The 13,126-nt window shown below is 35.7% G+C and overlaps 1 protein-coding gene across 6 annotated transcripts in view; it reads right to left on the bottom strand.

The window, feature by feature from the left end:
• Nucleotides 1–13,126, bottom strand: part of TEX11 (testis expressed 11) — a 323,813-nt gene that overhangs the window by 203,529 nt on the left and 107,158 nt on the right. For all 6 annotated transcript variants that reach the window (XM_077890293.1, XM_077890296.1, XM_077890292.1 and 3 more), the window contains one exon: nt 10,758–10,836. In XM_077890293.1, the coding sequence (XP_077746419.1) occupies nt 10,758–10,836 (79 nt within the window). The remainder of the gene's footprint in view (nt 1–10,757; nt 10,837–13,126) is intronic.

Here is a 13,126-nt window from a genome sequence, read left to right as displayed (position 1 = left end):
TTTGCTATATCAAATTTCTCTAAACAGAACTTTTCAGGAATTCACTTAATGTGTAGAATTGAGCAAGCTCTAAAACATTTTACTGTAATATTCAAAAGTGAGTTCAAAGCAGTACAAAAGGAAGGGTCTCAGCCAGACCCTTCTGAACTCCCTATACTGTCTATAGATGCCAATTATGCAACATAAATAAGTAAAATAGACTATAAGGAAAAGCAACTGCCAGATATATAATGCAACTTTATTATTAACTGAACAATGGTAAGGCATTGTTAGCATAGTACAAACAAGAAAATAGAAGCTATACTTTATTTTTTTAAGATTTTTTTTTTATTCATGAGAGACAGATACAGAGAGAGAGGCAGAGACACAGGCAGAGGGAGAAGCAGGTTCCTCGCAGGGAGCCCGATGCAGGACTAAATCCCGGATCCCGGGATCATGCCCTGAGCCGAAGGCAGACACTCAACCGCTGAGCCACCCAGGCGTCCCTAGAAGCTATACTTTAAATTTAAAAGTAAAAATACTTAATTTATCAACTCTTCCTTTTGAAATTGATTTCTCTGTTGATTGGGAAATAGAAACCTGAAACTCTTCTATACCAATATGTCAATAGCCACATGGGCTGACAGGGAAAAAGTAGATACCTACATGAAAATTCAGGTACTGCTATCAAGAGGTGTCAGAAGGTAGAATGAATGAATGACATCTGACCAAAAGCAATTAATGTCCATTACATCTAATATGCCTAAATTGTCTTGCATTCAATACCATATTATAGTACAGTTCAATTTGTAGTTCTTCATTCACATTAATTGAAAAAGGCAAAATAAATAGCTTTTCATTATCATAATGTTGGAAATGAGAAAACATTTTAAGAATTCAATCTGTGAATATGTAGTTTGGGTAATCACTTCTATCTCTGGAAGCCAATTTCAGCATAGAGAAGTAAGTCAGATTATTCCTTGCCAATGAGTTACCCAAAGAAATTACTTCACTAAGAACATATGAATTACAATTTACATTTGTGTAATTACTTATGAATGCATTTCAGAGAGAGAGATTCAGAGTGTTTACATGAGTTGTCAACAGTCACCCAAGAGGTCAAGTCTTTGAGCTGAGGCAGAGATTTTCTCGTGGATGACACGAACAAGTTGAATTCTTTCAAACAGTTCAAAAAACATCTCTTTAGCACCTTGTCTTGAATACTAGGCTGTATCATACAGATCTCTCCTTCAGGACTGTTTATTTCCAGATTGCTCTTTAGAAATTACCCTGAAGAGGGGCACCTGGGTGGCTGAGTTGGCTAAGTGTCTGCTTTGGGCTCAGGTCATGATCCCAGGGTCCTGGGATCGAGCACCCCATCTAGCTCCCTGCTCAGCAGGGGGTTTACTTTTCCCTCTCCCTCTGCCTGCCACCTGCCCTACTTGTGCACTCTCTTGTGCTCTCTCTCTAATAAATAAAATAAAATATTTTTTAAAAACTAGAAATTACCCTAAATAAAGAGAGCCATCTCACGCAAGCTTATGCCCCCTTTCTAGGGCAGCTGGTATCCAAGACTAGTCAACACTGGGTTATAAGACATGGCCATCTTATTCTAACCAAGAATAATTCTAAAGGACCATCCCAGCCAGAGTTCTTGGTGAGGTAAGCTGAGGCCTTGTGACTTTACATTAGCCCAATTTCTCCCTTTATCTAGTCCAGCCTCCTTTTCTTCCCCTCATAGGTATTAATCCTAAGAGCACCCCTTAATAAACTATCTTCACCTACACACAATCTTAAGTTTGCCTCCAGGGCAACCCAACCTTCGACAGCACCTCATCCAATAAGCCCCCTAACCTCCAAGAAATAGATGCAACTACTGTATTATGCGTAAAATTTACCCAACAAAGCAATAATCCCTGTTGAAGCCACAAAAGAATATCCATCCATTCATATGTTTCAGTTTTAGCTTTTTAGCACAAAGTGCTTCCTGGTAAATTATACAATTAATAGACATCTTATACTCTTAAAAAAGACCTCAACTTTGTATTTAAATTTCAAATCAAGATTTATTTTAATAACTAGCCACTGTAGAAACATCTTCTGTAGTCACATAAATTATGTTGACCAATCAACATTACATTTGTAAAACACAGGAACTGTGTTCAAAAGTTCTGTCATATCAAAATTCTCATTGACACCACAAATAAATATGCTTTACTGGGCAGTATTACTTCTGCCTGTGCAAGAACAACAAAAAACAAATAACCCTTTTAAAGCAACCTGTCCAATAAATTACCAACCATATCTTCAACCAACAGCGTTTCAGATTAGATTTGCATTTGAAACTTAATATATTTCATGCCTCTCTCAATAGACACTCTTTTGTAAACTCATCTGTAAAACTGTTGGACTCCTGGGCAATCTTTTTCCTTAATATATAACATAAAATTGCATTTTATAACAGGATTGCTTATTTTATTCAGTAAGTTTTCATATTACTTTTCTGTACACTAGCCATAGTTTCTACTTTATATTGTGTTATAATGAGCTTATAAATGGTATTCATTAGACACAGACACACTTTGTATATTAAACACACCAGAATCTTTTATTTCCATCACAAAGAAATTTGTTCTCTCTTATTTTTTTGAAATGCCCTCTCAGTCTTGCTTACATTCTCTCACTTTTAAAAGAGATATGGGTGCATAAAAATTTACTTTCCTCTTATATCTGCTATAAGAATAACAACAACACAAAAAAAGACAAGTGACAACTTGACACACAAAAAATAAGGTAGAAAATAAGGAAGCGTGTGGACTATGTCTAACTGGAGAATACATGCTCCATGTCTAAAGGTAGCAATGGCCACTTAGCTCCAAATAATTGCTGCTCAGTGGGAATACTGACCAAGTGTTCCCAGATTTTTCAATTTTTTTGAGAACTCAGAAATTCAGATTTTTATTTAAAATAGTTAAATGTTGGCACTTAATTCATCCCTATGAAACACATTTCTGGACATATCCAGCTCATGGTCCACTTATGTGCAAACTGTTTGCTATTCAATAAATTCCTTTAGAATGTAGAACTGATGAAAAAAGTTTGTCAGGTTTAAAGATAGTATTCAAGAAATGAGGGACCAAAAAACACTTATGAGATATATATAAAACAATAAAATAACAAAAAATCATTCCTTTTAAGTAATTTATTTAAATGTAAATGCATGAAACTCCAATCACAAGGCAGAGATTGGAAGAATGGATAAAGAGAATCCAATGATATACTGTTCAGAGGAGACACTTTAGATTCAAAGACACAAATAGGTAGAAAGTGAAATGATGGAAAAAGATATTCCATGCAAATAGTAACCAAAAGTGAGCAGGGGTGGTTATAATAGTATCAGACAAAATTGACTTTAAATCAAAAAAAGGTACAAAAGACAAAGAAAGACATTGTGTATTAATTAAAAATCCAATAAAGCAAGAAGATATAACAATTTACATCTTTAAAGATAACATCTGGGACGCCTGGGTGGCTCAGCGGTTAAGCGTCTGCCTTTGGCTCAGGGTGTGATCCTGGAGTCCCCGGATTGAGTCCCACATTGGGCTCCCTGCATGGAGCCTGCTTCTCCCTCTGCCTATGTCTCTGCCTCTCTCTCTCCCTGTCTCTTTCATGAATAAATAAATAAAATCTTTAAAAAAATAAAGATAACATCTTTACATAAAGATATAAATATTTACATACTTAATATTTACATACTTAATAATAGACCATCAATTTAAGACAACTGAAGGTAAAACAACACTCAAAGATAGTGGGACACTTCAAGATCTCCTCTCAAAAATGGGTAGAACAACCAGACAGAAGTAAGAAATATAAGACTTTAACAACACAATAAACCAACAGGCATATATAGCACATTCTAACAGAATACACATTCTTCTCAAGTGCACATGGAATATTTTCCAGGATAAACCATATGTTAGGCCACAGATTTAGTCTCAACAGATGTATTTATTTATTTATTTGTTTGTTTGTTATTTGTTTGTTTTTACAGAGAGAGAGAGAGACAGAGAGAGCAAGAGGAGGGCAGTGGGGAGAGGGAGAGAAAGAATCTTAAGAAGGCACATGCCCACTACAGAGCATGACATGGGGCTCTACCTCACGACCCTGAGGATCATGACCTGAGTCGAAATCAGGAGTCAGAAACTCAACTGACTGTGTCACCCAGGTGTCCCTCAATAGATTTTAAAAGATAGACATCATACAGAGTATCTTTTCTGATGACAAAAGTCTAAAATTACAAATCAGTAACAGAAGAAAAACTGAAAAACTGAAAAAATTTAGGATTTGTAGAAACTAAACAATACAGTTAACCAATGAAATGAAGAAATCACAAGGGAAATTAGAAAAAACTTAAGACAATGAAAATGAAAATACAACCTATCAAAACTTACAGTAAACAGAAAAAAGTCATGCTAAGGGATGAATTTATATCATAAATGCTTACATTCAATAACAAAAAAGATCTCAAATCAACAACCCAATTTACAACTAAAGGTAATAGGAAAAAGAAGAAACTAACTACAAAACTACCAGAAGGAAGGAAATTACAAAATTATAACAGAAATAAATGAAATAGGGGGTGCCTGGGTGACTCAGTCTGTTAAGTGCCTGCCTTTGGCTCAGGTCATGGTCTCAGGGTCCTGGGATTGAGCCCTGAGTCAGGCTCCCTACTCAGTGGGGAGTCTGCTTCTCCTTCTGCCTCTCTTCCTGCTCCTGCTCTTTCTCTCTCAAATAAATAAATAAAATCTTTTTTAAAAAGGAAATAAATGGAGACTAGAAAAACAATAGAAAAAAAATCAATGAAATGAAGAGTTGGGGTTTTTGAAAAGATAAACAAAAGTGACAAATCTTTAACTAGATTAAGAAAAACAGTAAAGGAATAAAATCAGAAATGAAAAAAAAAAGACATTACAACCTCAGAAATTAAAAGAATTTTAAGGGACTACCATGAAAACTTACATACCAAACTGAATAACCTAAAAGAAATGCATGAATTCCTAAAAATCTACCAAGCCTTAATCATTAAGAAATAGAAAACCTGGGCAGCCCAGTGGCTCAGCGGTTTAGCACCGCCTTCAGCCCAGGGCCTGATCCTGGAAACCCGGGATCAAGTCCCACATCGGGCTCCCTGCATGGAGCCTGCTTCTCCCTCTGCTGTGTCTCTGCCTCTCTCTCTCTCTCTCTGTCTCTCTCTCATGAATAAATAAAATCTTTTTTAAAAAAAGAAAGAAATAGAAATCCTTACATACCTATAACTAGCAAAGATGTTGAGGCAGTAATAAAAAAATCTTCCAACAAAGAAAAGCTCAGGATCAGATGTCTTTACTCTCAAATTCTACTAAATATTTAAAGAATAAATGCCAGTCCTTCTTAAATTCCTCCAAAAAACTGGAGAGAAGGGGACACTCTGAAACTTATTTATGAAGCCAGTATTGCCCTGATATAAAAAAAATAACAAAAGAATACCAATGGCATTTTCTTTTACAGAAGTAGAACAAGAATCCTAAAATTTATATAGAACCACAAATGACCCTGAATAGCCAAAGCAATCTTGAGAAAGAAGAACAAAGCTGGAGGTATCATGCTCCTGGATCTCACACTATACTACAAAGATATAATAATCAAAATAGTATGATACTGGTATGAAAACACACACATAGATCAATGGAATAGAATAAACAGCCCAGAAATAAACCCACACATATATATCATCCTCAATGGGGAAAAAAACTGAGAGCTTTTCCTCTATGGTCAGGAACAAGACAGGGATGTCCACTCTCACCATTGTTATTTAACACAGTACTGGAAGTCCTAGCCTCAATAATCAGACACCAGAAAGAAATAAAAGGCATCCAAATCATCAAGGAAGATGTCAAACTTTCACTATTTGCAGATAACATGATTCTCTACGTAGAACACCTGAAAGACTCTACCAAATAATTGCTAGAGCTGATACACAAATTCAGCAAAGTTGCAGGATATAACATCAACCTAGAGAAATCTGTATGCATTCCTATACACCTGTAAGCTGCATTCCTATACACCAATAATGAAGAAGCAGAAAGAAAAAACAAGGAATCAATACCATTTACAATTGCACCAAAAACTTTAAGATACCTAGGAATAAACCTAGACAAAGAGGTAAAAGATCTATACCCTGAAAAAGATAAAACCTGATGAAAGAAATTGAAGATGACACAAAGAAATGGAATCTATGCTCATGGATCGGAAAACAGTGTTCAAATTTCTACACTACCCAAAGCAATCTACACATTTAATGCCATCCTTATGAAAATTCCAACAATATTTCTCACAGAGTTAGAACAAACAATCCTAAAATTTATATGGAACCACCAAAGACTGCAAATAGCCAAAGCAATCTTGATAGAGAAAAACAAAGCTGGAAGCATCATGATTCCAGACATCAAGTTATATTACAAGGCTATAGTGATCAGGACAGTATAGTATTGGCACAAAAACAGACACTTAGATCAATGGAACAGGACAGAAAACCCAGAAATGAACCCACAACTATATGGCCAATTAATCTTCAACAAAGCAGCAAAGGATATCCAATGGAAAAAAGACAATCTCTTCAACAAATGGTGTTGGGAAAAATGAACAGCAACATGTAGAAGAATGAAACTGGATGACTTTCTCAGATCATATACAAAAAGAAATTCAAAATGGATGAATGACCTAAGTGTAAAACAGGAACGATCAACATCCTAGAGGAGAACACAGATGGCAAACTCTTTGGGCACATGTACCCCCATGTTTATAGCAGCATTATCAACAATAGCTAAATTTTTAAAAAAGATTTTATTTATTTACTCATTAGAGAGTCAAAGACACAGGCAGAGGGAGAAACAGGCTCCCCATGGGGAGCTGATGTGGTACTCTATCCCAGAACCCCAGGATCATGACCTGAGCCAAAGGCAGACGCTCAACCACTGAGCCACCCAGGTGCCCCAACAATAGCTAAATTATGGAAAGAACCCAAATGTCCATCAAGTGATGAGTGGATAAAGAAGATGTGTTATACATATACACACACACAATGGAATATTACCCAGCCATAAAAAAGAATGAAATATTGCCATTTCCAAATATGTAGATGGAGAATTGAGTATTATACAAGTGAAGTAAGTCAGAGAAAGACAAATACCATGATTTCACTTGCATGTGGAATTTAAGAAACAAAACAAATGAATGTATGAGAAGGGGAAAAAAAAAGAGGGGAAAGCAAAACATAAGAGACTCCTAACAATAGAGAACAAACTCGGGGTTGATGAAGGGGAGGTGGGCAGGGGATGGGCTAAATGGGTGATGAGTATTAAAGAGGGCATTTGTTGTGTTGAGTACCGGGTGTTGTGTGTAATTGATGAGTTACTGAATTCTACTCCTGAAACCAATATTACACTACATGTTAACTAGAGTTTAAATAAAAATTTGAAGAAAAAATTAGAAGAAAAAGAAACTGCATGGTCCAGAAATCTAAAACATATACTATCATGTCCTTTAAGAGAAAGTTTGCTACTGTGAGTGAGATGAAGACAGGTAGAATGCCCACAAAATCTGAAGATAACATAAACTGGAAAGAGTAGTTAAGAACACTATATGACAGAATCAAAATTCACAGGATTAGAACTGAAAAAAAACATGCTATAAAAATTAGATTGAAACTTAATAGCTTATAAAATATATGTGGGATAGGGACGCCTGGGTGGCTCAATGGTTGAGCATCTGCCTTCAGCCCAGGGCATGACCCTGGGGTCCCAGGATCGAGTCCCGCATCAGGCTCCCTGCATGGAGCCTGCTTCTGTCTCTGCCTGTGTCTCTGCCTCTCTCTCTCTCTCTCTGTCTCTCATGAATAAATAAAATCTTTTAAAAATATTTATGTGGGATAATAGAAAATATATATTGATCTCTGCCCCCAGTTCCTAGCACAGAGATATAAAACCCTTGTCATTTCCTAAGTAATAAGACACTAAGAACATCTCTTGTTCCAATATTTGTTTTTTACCTCATCCCTGACACAGAGCTCCTAAAACTCCTATAAATTCAGCATCTTTCATTCTATTGAGGTTACTCTGGGTGGCTTCTGGATGGGGGCTTATCACCTGAAAGATTAAGCCATGATTAGAAGCTTAGAATTTTTAGCTCTACCTCAAATCCTCCAGAGTGGGGAGAGGGACTGGAAATAGTATTAATAATTGATCATGCTTACATATAGAGGTCTCTATGGAAACTCCAAAACTGCAGAGTCCAGAGAGCTTTCAGGTTAGTAAACACATTTACAGCAGGAGGGTAATACACCCCAACTCCATATGCACTGAAGTGCCTGTGCACAAAATTCTCCCAGACCTTGCCCTATGTATCTCTTCATCTGGCTATTCATATGTATCCTTTATCATATCCCTCAATAAACTGGTAAATATAAGTTAAGTGTTTCCCTGAGTTTTGTGAGCCATTCTTTTTTTTTAAGATTTCATTTATTTATTCATGAGAGACAGAGAGAGAGAGAGAGAGAGAGAGAGAGAGAGAGAGGGAGGCAGAGACAGAAGCAGGCTCCATGCAGTGAGCCTGACGTGGGACTCGATCCCGGAACTCCAGGACCACGCCCTGGGCCGAAGGCAGTGCTAAACCACTGAGCCACCCGGGCTGCCCTTTGTGAGCCATTCTAACAAACTAATTGAACCTGAGGAGGGAGGTGTTAGAACCTCTCTGATCTATATATATATCCAGTTGGTCAAAAACAGATGATAACCTAGGCTTGCAACTGGCTTCTGAAGTATGTGGGGAGGGGGCAGTCTTGTGAGGCCAAGCCCTTAACCTGTGGGATCTGATGCTATTCGCCAGGTAGGTAGTGTCAAAATTGAGTTGAATTGTAGGACACCCAACTAGTGTCACAGATAACTAACTGCTTGGTGTGGGGGAAAACCTCCACATATTTAGTGACAAGAAATGTTTTGTGTAAGTAGTAAAGGAGACTCACAGAGAAAAAATCCACATGAGAAAAACACAGAACAGGAAAGAACTAGTTTTCCTTATAGTGTGGCCATTGGGTACTTATTCAATCATAAAAGTAAAGGACATGGAATTCAGAGATAAGAGCAATTGATATTGCAAACACCTAATATTCTAAGCCCAGTAAATTCACTATGTGTTGTGGTTGTGAGAAAATAGCTAATCTTAACATTGGCTTCATTAAAAGAAACAGGCTCCAGAACAGGGCTGCTCAGTTGAACTTACTATGATAACGGAATTGTCCTCTATCTGCACTGTTTAGTAAGCTATAGCCATTCACCACACGTGGCTAATGAGACGTAATATATCTAGGGTGACTAAGGGACTAAATTTTTTTATTTTGCTTAATTTTAGCTAGTTTAAATTTAAATAGCTATATGTGGCTAGTTGCTACAATATTGGATAGTGCAGGTTTAAAACATTTAAAAAATGAAAAGTAGATACTCTTGGTTAGACCACATCTGTAGTATTGTGCTCATTTCCAGTTACCATACTTATGAACTAGAAGTGATCAGACTAATGAACAATGTTAGGATGAAGTGGGGAAGAACTGTAAAGTAAAAGATTTTGATGTTACCACATGGCAGAACTAGCCTTAGAAATTACTGGAAAATGTGTATCAATTGTATGTAAGAAAAAATTTTGTGCTTCAGCTTTGTAGAAACATAATAATAATTATTATAATTATAAGGGATGCCTGGGTGGCTCAGTGGTTGAGCATCTGCCTTCGGCTCAGGGCATGATCCTGGGGTCCTGGGATCGAGTTCTGCATCAGGCTCCCCACAGGGAGCCTGCCTCTCCCTCTGCCTATGTCTCTGTCAGAGAGCTCTCTCTGTCTTTCATGAATAAACAAAATCTTTAAAAAAATAGACATTTTGATTGTTTCCACAGTAAAGCATTAAGCATAATGCTGCTATGAACATCACATGTGTTTTATGGACATACCTTTCCTATTTAACTCAGGAGTGGAATTGTTGGGTCATAAGGTAACTCTCTATTTAACTTATTGAGGAACTAAGAGACTGTTTCCAAAGCAGCTGCACAATTTTACATTCCCACCATTAGTGTTATGAAGGTTACAATTTCTCTACATCCTTGCCAACATCTGTTATCTGTCTTTTTGAATATAGCCATCATAGTGGGTGCAAAGTGGTTTCTCATTGTGGTTTTGATTTGTACTTCCTTGATGGCTAATGATGTTGAGCATCTTTTCAAGTACCTATTCCCTAGTAATTCTGATGCATACTGAAGTCTGGGAACCATTAAGAGGTCTGTAAATACTTGAAAGTCCCTTTTGACATTAATAATCCCATAAAAAGAGAGCCAGAGAGATGTATTACTCATAGAACTGCACTTGCTCATGCCTTCCTGTTCTACATGACATTGCCCTGTAGGTTAACTTAGGCCTAACTCCTATTTTATACAGCCCTGACTACCTTATTCCTTTCTCATTTTATTTTTCAAATTTTAGGGTAAATTTTAAAATTAACTTGACTATTGACTATTTAAATCATTAAGTAAGCAATTCCATCTTCTAATTTGATCAGCACAATAGCAGATGTGGTGCTCTGTGAATATGGATGGATATAAATGGATATATTCAATATATATCAATGAAAACCTTTGAAAAAGAGAAAATCTTTAAAAATATGTCTTTAGAGAAAAGAAAACTAATTCTACTGTACCTTTCATGATCCATCAGCAGTTTAGCAACATTCAGACAAAAGTCTAGAGACATGTCAAGATGTAATATTTCCATGACAGCTAAAAAAGATAAAAAATGAAATAATCACATCAGTTTCATTTCTGAGGAAGCTTAGCAATTTTCAATACTTTCCCTCTGTCCAAAATCAACTTTCTAAACATTTTCCATATACCATGCCATATACCTAATAATTTATCAAAATCTTTTTATAAAATAGTAACATCAAATGCTAGAATGTAGTGAAACAGGTACTCTTCTATGGATGGCAAAGTAACTTCGTACAATCTTTTTGAAAAGCAACTTGGCAATACTGTATGCTAAGAACACAGTGGTTAAAAGCTTGATACCTGAAGTCAGATAGACATATTTGAAACCCACCTGCCACCTATATGGCTACAGGGAAGTTACTAGTTTTTCTGTGCCTTTGTTGCATCATCTGTAAAATGGGAATATATCACTAATCTCTTAGGTTTGTTGAGAGGGTTACATGAGATAATGAATGTAAATTACATAGCAAAGTACCTAGCACTTAATAAGCATTCAATAAATGACAGCTACTGTTATTATTACATATTCCCTCTACTGCAAAAAGTGTACTTCTGAAAAGTCATCTGCAATAATGGAAAATGTCTATAAGCAAATATATTAAAATCAGTAGATTATAATAATAATAAAAAGGAAATATATTATTGAGTGTCCACTATAAGCAGGTGATAAACTATTACAAAAACCATTAAAAGTGTTGAATATGAAATAACAGAAAAAGTAAATATGTTCTAGTATGAAAAATGTTTCTAAGATTAGGAAGTGAAAAATCAGAAAATAAAGCCTGAATGTACTATATGGTCAAAATTCTATAAAACAAACAAATTTAACCAAAATAGAGAAAATGTTGAAAATAAATTATCAAGCTGCTAGAAAAAGACTGTGTTCAGACTATTCATTTACCAAATACCTAAGGAGTGTATTCTGTGTGCCAGGAACTATGCTTGGTGTTAAGAACCCAGTAGTGAACAAGATACACAAAAATCCCTATTGTCAAGGAACTTATATTCCAGTGAATGGTGAGACTATGGATATTTCTAATATTTTCCAAAAGTTTCCTTAAGGGGTACATGCTACTCTTTCATAATAAAAAAAAATTTCTGTATATTTTTTTTTCACTTTTTTCTACCACAAAAAATACCGGTGAAACTCTAATGCCAGCAGTTAGATTGACCATTCTAAGATTAAAGTACTTCCCACTAGCAAAGAAATGAACAGACTACAAAAATGCAAGCCTCATACATTCTCTCAATACAACAAAATAAAAGATAATATTTTAAGGTATAGAAAATGTGGAATCAGGGAAGTGTCCTAATTTGTAATCTGACATTGTGACTTCATTACTCTGAATATCAAGAGACTAGATTAAATAAAAACAATATGGGCGTAAAGAATAATTTCATTTTAAACTCTGCTTTTTATCTGCATTTTGATAAATATTGTAATGGGGGATTCTAATCTAAAATTAATGAACTTTAAAGTAGGTGACTCCATAATCCCTCTGCTCTTCCTATATTGTATTGGTTTGAGTTAAGCCTATTCCTCTAATTGGTTAGTTGGTTTATTCACCCCCATATTGACATGTGGAGTCACCTCCACATTTATATTTATATATAATATAAATTATATAAAAGTGGAGCTGTCTTCCTGGTTCCTAACATTTTTCAACCTGTGTATACTGAGATGATACTGCTACCTAGAGATACAGAATCCTCTATATATTTAAGATTCTAAGGTCTTTTAGTGATTAGCTAAAATTCTAGAGGTCACAAAGTTTCAAAAGTACTAAATTAGCACTAAATTTAGAGCTACTACCAAATTTGATTACTATCCTATTTATTAAAAAGTGTTATTACTGGGCAGCCCGGGTGGCTCAGCGGTTTAGCACCTTTAGCCAAGGGCCTGATCCTAGAGACCCAGGATAGAGTCCCACGTCGGGCTCCCTGCATGGAGCCTGCTTCTCTCTCTGCCTGTGTCTCTGCCTCTCTCTCTCTCTCTCTCTCTGTGTCTCTCATGAATAAATAAAATATTTTTAAAAATTGTTATTACTTATGAAATAGTTATACTAGCATATAATTTTATATAGTAAAAATAAAAATAATGCAGCTCTGTAATGCAACTATATTTTTATATTACAAAAATAAAGCATATGCATATCAAAAGAATTTATATTATTTTTATGGCTAAACATAATTGAAATACTTAACAGGGGCCAGTGTTCATAGAGAGACTTTTTGCAGTAGTAACAATAATAATAATAGCTACAATAATAGGTTTGGCACACTAAATATGCACCAGGCATGC

This window comes from Canis aureus, chromosome X (assembly GCF_053574225.1).
Source record: "Canis aureus isolate CA01 chromosome X, VMU_Caureus_v.1.0, whole genome shotgun sequence".
In the NCBI taxonomy this organism is placed as follows: Eukaryota; Metazoa; Chordata; class Mammalia; order Carnivora; family Canidae; genus Canis; species Canis aureus.
The sequence above is the reverse complement of the archived record's forward strand: the minus strand, read 5'-3'. Positions and strand labels throughout refer to the sequence as shown.